The following is a 12,667-nucleotide window of genomic DNA, read 5'->3' as shown; positions in this document are numbered from 1 at the left end:
TGGTAGTTGAAAAGTAGAAAGCTACGCAAACCGCACATCCCTCCCCCAAAAGAATGCCTTGCTCTAAAGGAGAACTGTGTTCTCCATACCTCTGGTCATCCTTGTTGCCCCTCTCTGAACCTGCTCCAGTTTGTATATGTTATTGTTGCTGTTTTGTGCCTTCAAGTTGTTTCCAGCTTATGGCGATCCTAAGGCGAAGCTATCATGGGGTTTCCTTGGCAAGATTTGTTCAGAGGTTTTCCACTGCCATCCGCTGAGGCTGAGAGAGTGCGATTTGCCCAAAGTCACCCAGTGGGTTGACATGTCTCAGCCAGAATTCGAACCCTGGTCCTCAGAGTCCTAGTCCAACACTCAAACCATTACACCATATATCCTTCTTAAAACAAGGCGGGCAGAACTGAACACAGTGCTCCAAATGACTAGTGCAGAATACAGTGGGGCTATTACTTCCCTTGTCTTGGAAAGTATGGGTCTATTAATGCAGGGTAACCTGGTACTGTGAATGTTGACTGGCAGCAGCATCTCTTTAGGGTTTTAGGCAGAAGTCTTTCCTATTGCTACCTGGAGAGCTTTGGTGTTTCATGGTGGTCTTCCATCCCAGTACAAACCACTTCTGACCCTTCTTAGGTTCTGGAACCAGACAAATCTGAGTGTGTTTAGAGTGGTCTGTGGGCTTTTTAAAGGTTTTACAGAAAAACTGATGACGAATATTTGCAAAGTATTCTAAGAATGTGAATCTATACTGAATTTTCAACATAGGCACTAGGCATTAGACCGCTTGCGCTGACGATCAGCATTCCACTGGGGCTGCCTCCAAATTTTGCTGCCTGAGATAGAGCAGCAAATGGTGTTTCCCCATGTTGCAAAGCCAAGGTGTATAGGTACAATGCCACTTTGGCACCCAAGACAGAAAATCACACAACTTCCTCTCCTTCTACCAGACAGCAAAAAATCCAATCGTAATAAATTAAATAACTGCCACTCTTTTGGAATGTCCCAAATCAGCTGCCTGAGGCGGCCGCCTCACCCTGCCAAATGGCCCCTGCCTTTGACAGTCAATGCAAAGGCAGCATCTGGTGCATTTCTCAAAATGTATTTCATGCATTCAGTCAAACGATCAGGAAAAACATCCTCTCCAACAAGTGACAGGACTCCAGCGCTTGCCAATTCCCAGTGTCAAGTTTTGACTGCAAAAGCTAAACGGAAAATTTCAAGCTTGGGTTCTGACATCAACATGCAAACTGCAATATTTCAATCAACTTTATCCATTATTGCTTTCCTTGCATTATTGCCCTCCCTAAATGAAACCGCCATTTCAGGTGGTGAGGGGGACCCTATTCCACTGACAGTGTTGAAATCAGATAAATAGCCATCCCAATCAGGTTTTTATGTGTGTGTGTGTGTGTGTGTGTGTGTGTGTGTGAACTGTAGTGAGGCGGGGGAATGAGCTTGCCTTTTGACTCAAGACAGCAAAACAACTAAGACAGCTTTGCCTGCTCATTTGCACATGGCAATCTGTTGAATCGCCCACTTATTCTAAACAGGCAATAGTTATTCCTCACAATGGACTTTAAAAGATGTTTTGTTGCACATGCCACTTTTTAAGGAAGAGATTGATTATTCCAGCCTTCCTAAATACCCTAAAGGCACCAGCTCCCATCTGATTATGGAAGCTAAGCAGGGGCAGCCTTGGTTAGGACTTGGATAGGAGCCCACCAAATAATACCTGGTGCTGTAAGGCTGTATTTCAGAGGAAGAAACTGGAAAAATCACCTCTGATTATTCCTCATCTAGGAAAATCCTATGAAATTCATGGACAGGCGACTTAAAGGTGCACAAATACACAGAGACTATTCCTCAGAATAAGATTTAAAAGAAGGGTTGTCTGTTGCACTCCATGTTTTTTACCTCCTTTATTGTTTTGACAGGAGGCATCACTGGGACAAAACAAACAGATGCTCAAGCCAAAGAGAGGGATGATGCCCCTTTTCTAACACCTTTCAACTAAAAAAATCTGCAAAACAGTGATACTTTTCTTGCCAGCCAAAATGCCCAAAATACACGTTGCAAACTTTTGAAGCGCCATGGTCTTCTTTGTCTAAATTTGCATCATACAACCAACCCTTTCCCAATGCCTCCAGTCATGGGCAAGGACCTCGTGGTCCAGGACAGCTGGTATTTAGCTTTGGAAACTGACTTGGGTCAGGTCTCTGGCCCAAGCCAAACAGACCAGATCGGGAGTCTTGCCTAAGCCTTCAGGAATGGAAACCCCCCTCCTTCAACTCTTTCCCAAATCCGCCTCCCCAGATACACTTTTCAAAATGAAAGTGGAGCAGGCAGGTGCCTGAGAAAGAGACGCTCTGGTTATAAATAACTCTGCACTTCCTGCGCAAGGAGGACCCTCGGCTGGGATAAGAGGAGGAGGCCCCTGGGTCCAGGAGAAGGGAGAGGAGGCTCAGGGAAAACAAGCTGGCAACACACCGGAGCAGAGGAATAGTTGTGAATGGAACCTGGCGTAACCTCGATGCTGCCCAGACTGTTTCCAAAACTGCCCCGGTGCCAATTCCAAGCTGGGGAGGAGATGTCACAGTTCAGTGGCTGAGTCTCTGCTTTGCAAACAGAAGATCCCAGGTCCAATTTCTTACATCCTCAGGTGAAACTGTCTGACATCCCATGCCCTCTAACATTTCCTTCAATTTTAATTTTAATTTTTCCAGCTTCATGTATCCAAAATTCCATCCGGTCATTTAAACCTATTTTAATAGAACAATAAAATATTGTTCTTCCGCTCCACCAAATGCATCTGACGAAGTAAGACTGAAGTCTACCAAAGCTCATGCTGCCAACTTCTTTCTTTCAATGAGTCTCAAAGGTGCTACAAGATCTCTGCACATACTGATGCTACAGACTAACATGGCTATATCTTTGAATTCTTACACTACATCTTTGAATAAAATATACCACTACACTTCCCAAGTTCCTCTGGTTTTGAGCCCCTTCTATCATTTACGTGTACTTTTTCGCCTGATTTTAACTGTTTTCCTCGACAGATCTCCCAAACTCTCTACCAGCTAATAATATAATTGCACAGTACTCAATCCTGAACATATTATCCTGCATCTCTTATGCCCACAAATTCATTGCCATCTTTATTTACAAAATTATACGACCGGAAGCCAATTTTCCTCTACCTTTTTGAGATCTTTCCCTGTCTGACATCCCATGCCCTCTAACATTGCACAGATGGAAACCTGGACGCATGTGGGCAAAAAACATCAGAGTGCAACCAAGTTATGAAGTGAGGAAGGATATACTAGTCAGGAAAAGCTGCAGAGGTTTGCTGAGCTTACTAGGAAAGGCAAGACTTCACTTCTCTTCCTCTGCTGAGTTAACTGAGTGCAAACTGTTTTTGCACTCTCAGTTCAACAATAATGACAACCCCCCTCTGAAGAAACTTGCCAAGAAAAACTCATGATAGGTGCCTTAGGGTTGCCATAAGTCAGAAATGACTTGAAGGCAAACAACAACAACAACTCTACATATAGAATCATGGAGTTGGAAGAGACCACAAGGGCCATCCAGTCCAATATAAATTTATTACATTTCCCTCCTGCCTCCTTACACAGTATTAGTTATCATTTCATCAATCACCCTCATCAATAATATTTTATTAGTTAGATTTATATCCTGCTTCCTTCAAAGAACTCAAGATGGTGCCCTGGGCTTTCTTCCTTCCCACTTGATCCTCACAACAACCCTGCGAGGTAGGTCAAACTGAAGAAGGGGCCAGTTTCCAGGGCCAATTACTTTTTCCCAAAGGAAAGGACCCTTGTCACACATACTCCCAAGGAAAGCCCAACATTTAGGAATATCCTTCTCCCAGCCAGCTCTTAGGAGATCAGCTCAATATCTCCTACACAACACAAAAACAGGAGACACATCCACATAGTCATCCTTCAGCCTCTCTGTGATGCCTGAAGATTGTGAAGCCAATGAATGAAATGTCTCCCATTTTGTGCAACAGCAGGATGCCATTGAAGCTCAGCTAGAAAAAGAGGGTTCAGGCTTGGCCCACCTGGGGATCCCCAATGCATGCAGTGCGCTACAGTCAAATGATAATTCACATGAACTATAGGGCCACCCATAGGCTCCAGCATGCAACCCACAGCAGAGAAAATGAAGGATGAGTTGGGTGAAAATGCACTTGTGATAGGAGTGGGGGAGGAACAGCTGTGGATTTCTTATGCAAAAGGAAACCGAGCGCACACAAACAGGCAATGTGCAAGGTCTTCCAGGCGTTCACTCACTCATCTTTGCAGGACTGGACTCCTCTTGGCCTTGACCTCTGCGGTTCCACAACTAGGGCTCCCCAAAAGGGACTTCCCCAGTTTAGGAGCCTGTTTGCCAAGTCAAAAATCAGAGAAGGCACTGCACAGCCTGTCAAGTGCTGGAACACATACTCACAAATCACATCGGCAGCCGGCCCAGTGAGCTCCCCGTGCCCATAAGAGACGCAAAAAACACATGCGCACCAACATAGGCACACTCCAACACTGCAACTGAAATGCCACCGCTGCCCAATTTGGGCCACGTAAAGGGCCTGCCAAGCTGTCAGGAGAGGCAGAAGGGGAGGTTCAAAAGCAGAAGGGAAAAGTGGAGAGGGCTGACCATTTTGCAGGAATGGGAAGAGTGGTGCCATATACTCACAGCGGTGGCTGGGCCAGACCTGCCCTGTCGCCCTGCCATAGTCCCACGCTTGAGCCGAAACCTGAGTCTGATCTCTCCCTCTCGACCCTTCCTTAGCTATTCCCCACCTTTAGGTGAGCCAGAAAGTTACGCTGCATCTTGTCTAAAAATACAGGCTCTCTTCCTCCGCCGGTGCAGCCACTGCAGGGCAAGCCAGATGCTAATGGAATATGTTCTTTTTAGCCCTCCTCTCTCCCCATCATTATGTCAGGCAGTGATATTTAATAGCTGCTCGCCTCCCAGCAACATGCTGCCAGCTGCCAACCCATGGGGGCTGTGGGTCGGAAAAGCCGCAGGTGCCAGCGCCACACAGGGAACGGCAAGGCCAGAGAAGGGCTTGGCACTCGCACCACCAGCCAACAGGGCTGGTCCAAGGCAATTTGGAGACATGTATGGAATGGCAAGTCAACAAATATCATAATGAAGGATTCTTGCCATTCCTGGCAAAGAGGAGTCTGCCACAGCCATGCCACTTTCAACAACAGACTCCCTAAAGAGGAAGATTAGTAAACCCCAGCGAACCTATAATGGAGGCACTTGAGCATTTTATGTCCCTGGGTATGCTGGAAATTATAGTATGGAAAGCTTTCTGGCCACGCACAGGTGCCAAAATTCATTTTTAAAATTATAGGTCCAGGTTCTGGCACCAATTGAAGGGTCTGATGTAAGATGGGCTGAGGGTGAGAGATGATGAAGCAATCGGGAAGGTCAAAGGCAGAGTCTGGGCACTATTTATCCAAACTTGCCATCAACCACAAAGCCTGTTGTGTATCCCTGGGTCATACATATGACCCTTTCAGCCTAGCCAACATCACAGGATTGTTGTGAGGATAAAGCTGGGCCTGAGCGGACCATCTACTCTGCTTTAAGCTCCTAAGAAGGAAGGAAGGAAGGAAGGAAGGAAGGAAGGAAGGAAGGAAGGACTAATATTCTTTTTTTTATCGTTTAAAATACAAAGAAAATCAATTAGCACGCAACATACGTATTCTACTATTAACATTTCGTCTTCTGTCCTGATCAATCATTTGCTTTTTCCATGCTCACCTCCCCAAACTGGTAAACGCTTAGTGTTTACCAAATTTCCTCCAACTTATAGTTTATACAAATCCCATCCTATATTCTCGGATTAATGCCACCCAGCTAACCACAACCAAAGATTATAATTACCATTATTATTCTATTAATCCTTAATTCCCCACATTTTCATTATGCCCCAGCGTTTACTTATATACGCTACAACCTGCTCCCGACTTTGAACAAAGTCCCCTAGTCTTTCATATTTCATAAAGCATGTCATAAATATAGTTCCGATATCATTCTAAATTTTATATTTAATATCTCTTCAATTGTCTGGAAACATTAATTTTCAGATGCCTGTGGGAACAGACTGCAGAGCGGCATATGATGGATCCTCAAGCAATGTGCAGATGAAAACTGGGACACGTATCGCCAAAGAACATCAGACTGTGGTCAAGATCACCAAAGTGATTAATGAAGACGAACACAAAAGCTCAGAGATTTTCATTTAATTGAGTGCAAATTACTTTAACTGTGGACCAAGGTGGAAAGTAGAAGGAAGAGAGAGAAACTGGGACATTTCAAAAACAGCTGAAAAAGTGGGAGGGCAAAGTATTATTTGATGCAATTGCAGGATATGGACTGTGGCCTGGAAACATGTGAAATTTACTAGCTTTTCATATTAGATTTGAACACTACTTCACTGCATACAACAAAAAATAGATGTCATTATTGTTGTGCATCTTCATGTTGTTTCTGACTTATGGCGACTCCTTGGCCACCTGCTTCTCTTGTGTATCTTCTACACAGTTGTAGTGCAGCCTATGAGAACCTGGGATTTGCAGTTTAAGGAAAGCAGGGACGTAGCCAAGGGGGGGGGGTTCTTGGGGTCCGGACCCCCCCTTCCATTAGAAAATGAATGGTGCGTGCTGCTGCGCCGCCACACCCAAGCCCCATTATAATGGTGGCACTTAGTCTGGACACCACCACCCCTTCCTAAAATCCTGGCTACGTCCCTGAGGAAAGGCATGCACAATTCTCAGCCAGAGAGTTTTAGTACCTCCTCAAACTTCAAACCCCAGGAATCCACAGGCAGTTAAAGTGAAATCTTAGTGGTATAATTGTTTAGTGCCAGACTACAGTGCCTGGTGTAACCAAATCCCACCCTGTTCCTTAAGACCCAGAAGGACTTTGTGTGTTTGCATGTGTGTTTGTTGTGCCCCTATCCTTCCCCTGTGCAGACATCCCAAGCTGCAAGCTGCAGCAGAAAAATCAGTAAGCCTTCAGGAGCTGCAACTGAAGCGACACCAAAGGAAACCCGTAACACTGAAATCCAAGACCACTTCAAGTATTGACACTTGGATCTAGGGCTTTCTCATACTGGCAACCCATGACAAGATGGTCTATATTAAACTACAAGAGAGGACAAGTTTCGGGCAATTTGGCATAAACTTCCGTGAACTATATATGGAAATAAAGCAATATATCACCAACAAATGGAACTTATCATATGGCACAAGACAAAGAACCTCACCTTTCTATCCCTCCCTATTTGTTCTTCTCCTTCTTTTTTAACTTTCCCCCCTCTCTATCTTTCTCCCTTTCCCATAAAAACCTAACTGTAACGTTAATTGGAAAGATATACAGGTTAAGCCTTCCTTATCCAAAAATTGTAGGACCAGAAGTGTTTTGAATTTTGGATTTTTTCAGATTTTAGAATATGTGCATATACTTAATGAGATATCTTGAGATGGGAGTCAAATCCAAATACAAAATTCATTTATGTTTCATATACACATAGCATGAAGGTAATGTTATAAATAATATTTTTAATAGCACCCATCCAGGATCAAACCAAAGGACGGGGGTATAAGAACCAGTCTGTATATATTCTGTGTCTTCAAATCATTTCCAACTTATAGCGACACTCAGGCAAACCTATCGTGGGGTTTTCTTGGCAAGATTTGTGGCAGAGGAGGTTTGCCATTGCCTTCCCCTGAGGCTGAGAGAGTGTGACTTGCTCATGGTCACCAAGTGGGTTTCATGGCTCAGCAGGGACTCAAACCACTCTGCCAGGCTGGCTCTCTGTAGGAACCAGAAGGGTGCAAAATGAAGGTGTTCCCCTCCAGAAGGATTTTAAAACTGCCCCATGAAATTGTCCTTCTGTCCCTAAATTTCTAGCGTTGCATTTGCAATAACCTGAAACTTCATTTGAGTGTTCGGAAATACAGTTCAGGCATGCAAGGAGAAGGCGCAAGCAATGTTATAAATCGAATGCGAGCACAACAAACAGAGGAGCTTAGGTGTCAACATCTTTCAGTATCTCAATATCTGTAATGCTAGAAATTTTTGTGACCCGTTCCATAGGCATGCCGCAGCCAAAGGCCCATCTCATCCAGCACTCTGTTTGCACAGTGATGAACACAGTGCTAATGTGAAGCCCACTAAGACTGCATCCGCACTGCAGAAATAATGCAGTCTGATACCACTTTAACCGCCATGGCTCAGAAGTCTTCAAACTGTAGTTTGTTGTGGCACCAGAGCTCTCTGACAGAGAAGGCCAAATGTCTCACAAAACTACAAATCCCAGGCTTCCATAGCACTGAGACACGGCCGTTAAAACAGTGTCAACGTGGATTATTTCTGCAGTGCGGATGCAGCCCTCCAGGAGATAAAAGGAACAGCACCTGGTATAGAGAAGCAAACAGGCTCCAACACAGGAGGAAAGATATACAGCCATCTTGACAAAAGCCACTGATAGCTTTCCTCTCTATTCATTTGTCAAATCCCCTATTAAAACTGTCCAAATCGACTTGTAGTAGAGAATGCCTCTTATGATGCTCTAACCTTCGAAATAAGGAAGGCAATAAAGGCCCACAGTGACACCGGATTATCAGCACTTGTACGTGTTGCAAATATTAAGGGACTTGCAACATGCCCGCTTCCTCTTTCGCTCCGTCTGATGCCATCCCTTTAATATCTTCACGCCACCCAGCCCTAACAAGCTCTGCGCTTGGATGATAAAGGATGGTTCTGGAGAATTCGGCCCTTTTTTTCGAAGCAGACACATTTATCAGCCAGAGCATGCTTTTTGGCACGGCGCTCACAACGCACGCCACCTCCCCTGTTTTGAATTGCAGCACAGAGACAGCCAATGAGTTCAAAGACAATTAAGACCCCAAAGCAAGGTATAGAAAGGCTGACCTAAGACGTTTTGCTGCCCGAGGCAAAGCTGCAAATGTTACCCAGTCACCGACCCCCAAGTGAAGGTCCCTAAATTTGCATCCATGGAGTCATGCAGGGCATATATATATATATATAATCTTGATTTTGCCATTTTGTTTTTAAACACCCACCATTTTACTACCCCGTTGTATATAATGGGACTTGAGCATCCAGGGATTTTGGCATCCGGGGGGGAGGGGTCCAGGGGGTCCTGGAACCAAAGCTAAGCTGCACCACTCTGTCTAATGGCAGAGTCGGCCCTGATCAAGGAACAAACTGCAGAATGCATATCCTATCATCCCCCCATCATTGGGTATGCCAGCTAGCACTCATGGGAGCTGTAGTCCAGCAATGGCTGGAGTGCTTTAGACTGCGCACTCATTTACTCTATGCTTTGACTAGAGAGCCAGCGTGGTGCAGTGGCTTGACTGTTGGACTTGGAAACTGGGAGACCAGGGTTCGAATCCCGGCTTGGCTATGGAAACCCGTTGGGTGACCTTCGGCAAGTCACACACTCTCAGCCTCAGAGGATGGCCATGGCAAACCCCCTCTGAAGAAATTTGCCAAGAAACCCCGATGACAGGCAAATGCCTTAGGGTCGCCATAAGTCAGAAACAAATTGAAGCAATAACAACAATGGATGACTACAAAAGAGATGAGTCTGGGCTCTGCTTGCTGATTTGGCCCCGCTTTTCCCAGCTCTTGTCAGTAACAACCAGTGACACAACAACAAGAAAGAGCCATGCTGAATTGGACTTGGTACCTCTCTAGTCCACTGTTCTGTTCCCATAGCAGTCAGCCAACCAGAGACCTACAGGAAGACACAAACAGGACAGGAATGCCATAGAAACTAGCATGGATAGGGAGAGGAGCACAGAAACATGTCACATCATAGCATAACAACACATGTGTAACATTGTGCAAGGTGATGCAAGGAGGGAGCTAATAAAAGAGTGCACTTACACTCGACACAAGCCATGGTGTGTGTGGTGGAAACCCCTTGTTTGGTTTTGTTTGTGATGGGTGAATCTACCTGTGCTAACAAACCATGGTTTGTTAACCAGCCACAAACCACTATCAGAACATATGTGCTTTGCTGCTGGTTTACAAATTCTAGCATACTGAAATCATTGTTTGTTGTCATGTTGCAACTTGCAACCACAGCTTGTCCATGGCTTGCTTCCTCAGCCGCCCACCTTGAAACAGAGCTGTAAATAAAAAGTGATATAAATGGGAAAGACTATTTAGCAAGAATGGTTTAGCCATCTACTTTGTAGCTAAAGCCACAAACCAGGGTTAATGCCGATGATGATTTATTGTGATGTATGAATGGGCACAAGGCATCGTGTCCTGTTCAGCCCTTGGTTTTCCATCTAAAAAGGCTTGTCACACATTGTGCCCCTCGACAAAACCCTTAGCAGTTAAAACCATCTGCTTCAACTATCTCTGTCTTTTCTTTTGGCCATAGTTAGCCCCAAAATTCTGGACAGCGGAGACATTTTTCCCAAGTCAAGATGTTTGACCTGAGAAGTCATTTTAACACCAGAAGCGGAAATTCCCACAAGTGGTTCCCGAAATACTTGGCAGTAAAAATATAATAACAGCAAATTAAATAATTATCAGTAGCTACACAACACCCAAAATCTGCTGTTTTTGAAGCAACCATCGCACCACGTAGGACCTAAAGCTTCTTCTAATATCTTTCTCTCTGAAAGTTGTTCAGCTCCTGCCCAGCAAAAGTCAAGATATGTATACAGTCTCAATACTGTTCTCTATGCAGAGACAAGAAAACCATGAATTGTAGTTCCCAGGTCTTTTATCCATCCAGAGTTTGGATAAAATGACTTTTTTGGCCACGGCAATGGCGTGGCGGTGGGGATTTGTAGTCCAAAGAAGTGATGTGCCTCATTTCTGTTTCCATTTCTGTACACTTCTGTACAGAAGTGGGTCCCAACGTCAGTTTTTCAATTCCGGATCCATTTAATTATTTTTCTTTTAAGACCAGGAAAATCCAACACTTCCCTCTAACGGCAAAACAGTGTTTCTGCACCATCAGCTCAGGCCTGAATTCTTCTTGTGTCGCATTGCAATGAGCCATCCCATCCTCGGCCAAAATGTTACATCTTCCTGCTCTGCAGGTTCTTTCCTGGAGGGTCTCCCTTAAATTAATGCTGTCATTTCCTCTCCTCTCTGCCCAGGTTACCCTGCAAGCGTCCCCCAGTTACTGCTGTTTACTTCTTATTTGAAGGGTGTTTTGGGGGGAAGGAAGAAACCTAGTGTTAGATTTGACAAAGGAATACTAGTGCATTTTAGCAATTTGCAGAGGAGCAAATGTACAGAAGCAAAGCTGACCAGAAGCAGACAGGAGGAGCTATAGACATGCAGCTAGATGTATGGATGCTCTGCCCCAAGAAGCTTATAAATGACTCTCAGAAAAAAGGGAAGGCAAGTGCAACAATTCTCCCCAGCTCCCTTTCTGCCTCCTCCTCCCCTGCCAGCCAAAGCCTCTTGACATATTTGTATCTGGCCTTTTCATCTTCAGCCGGAGAGCTTTTTGCAGCTTTAATAGGAAAAATGAATTTTTAAATGATCCAGGCGGCAGCCACTGGCATGGAGGCCGGATGATGGCACAGGGAGAACCGTTTCCAGAAACACCAACTCCCTTGCTGCAGTTTGACACAAATACAGAAGCAATTCAGGCAGCAAAGTGGGGAAGATGAGCTTTAAAAATAGCCAACCTCCTAAAGGACAATATTCTGGGATTTGAAAAAGAAGCAGCAGCTGGACTCGCGGCGGGTTAAGGGCAGTGTAATTGCAGGGCAGGGCAGCAAGCCCCGCAACCAGCCATATAAAGGGACTCTCAGTTCATCCTACAGACCTATGGTCTCCTGCCATATGGTCTTGTATTTGTAGCAATGAAGTCTCCCATAAAGGCAGAGCCAATGCAGTGGACTGGAGAGTTTGCTTGCTCACAGAAGCAAGCAAGTTCATAGTCCAGCTTTTGTGAGGGGAAGGACAGTTGCCCATTTGGGTGCATTCAAGGCATCATCATTAATAGAAAGCTGAGAAAATGGGAAAAGATCCCTAAACAGAGGCACTGAGAGGGATGCACTAGTAACTCAGGTTGCATCTCTATTCCAGAATGAATGCAGTTTGACAATGCTTTAACTGCCGTTGGTCAATGCTATGGAATTCTGATATTCATAGTTTTGTGAGATACAATAGGACCTTGGTTATCTGTTGGGGTTTGGTTCCGTGGATGCTTAAGTCCCATTATACATAATGGATGCCCCTTGTATAAAACAGCAAAATCAAGATTTGCTTTTTGGATTATTTTTAAAATATTTCCATGCCATGAATGGCTTAAACTTTGGCTAAAAACTTAAGCCCTCCAGAAACCCAGCCAAGTCTTAATCTGCCCTAAACAGCCTGCCACAGCGACTGCAGGAGACATCCTCCACCCAACTACAACTTGGGTTCCTATAACTTAGATAAGGAACTCTCTTGCTGATTATTCTCCCTACTACAGACCCACCTCTCCAGACATCAACACTATATCTGCAGAAGGATGTATAAGCAGTACTTATATACCCCAGTCAACCCTACGTTGCTCGAGATCTGTGGGACTATAACTTCCCATCATCCACAGCCAGCATGGCCCCAGTGGCTGTTGGTGGTG

At 44.8% G+C, this 12,667-nt stretch overlaps 1 protein-coding gene across 7 annotated transcripts in view; it reads right to left on the bottom strand.

Moving 5' to 3' along the window:
* Nucleotides 1-12,667, bottom strand: part of ANK1 (ankyrin 1) — a 114,450-nt gene that overhangs the window by 64,433 nt on the left and 37,350 nt on the right. For 4 of the 7 annotated variants that reach the window (XM_089538655.1, XM_089538656.1, XM_089538658.1 and 1 more), the window contains exon 2: nt 9,752-9,799. The exons of 2 other annotated variants lie outside the window; for them this stretch is intronic. In XM_089538655.1, the coding sequence (XP_089394781.1) occupies nt 9,752-9,799 (48 nt within the window). Of the gene's footprint in view, nt 1-4,707; nt 4,878-9,751; nt 9,800-12,667 lie in introns of those variants that run through there. One more of the 7 variants, XM_089538660.1, reaches the window with a different exon arrangement.

Source organism: Sceloporus occidentalis, unplaced genomic scaffold, assembly GCF_023333645.1.
Source record: "Sceloporus occidentalis isolate IW3139 unplaced genomic scaffold, rSceOcc1.0.p SCAF_9, whole genome shotgun sequence".
Lineage (NCBI taxonomy): Eukaryota > Metazoa > Chordata > Lepidosauria > Squamata > Phrynosomatidae > Sceloporus > Sceloporus occidentalis.
This window is presented reverse-complemented; position numbering and strand designations above follow the sequence as displayed.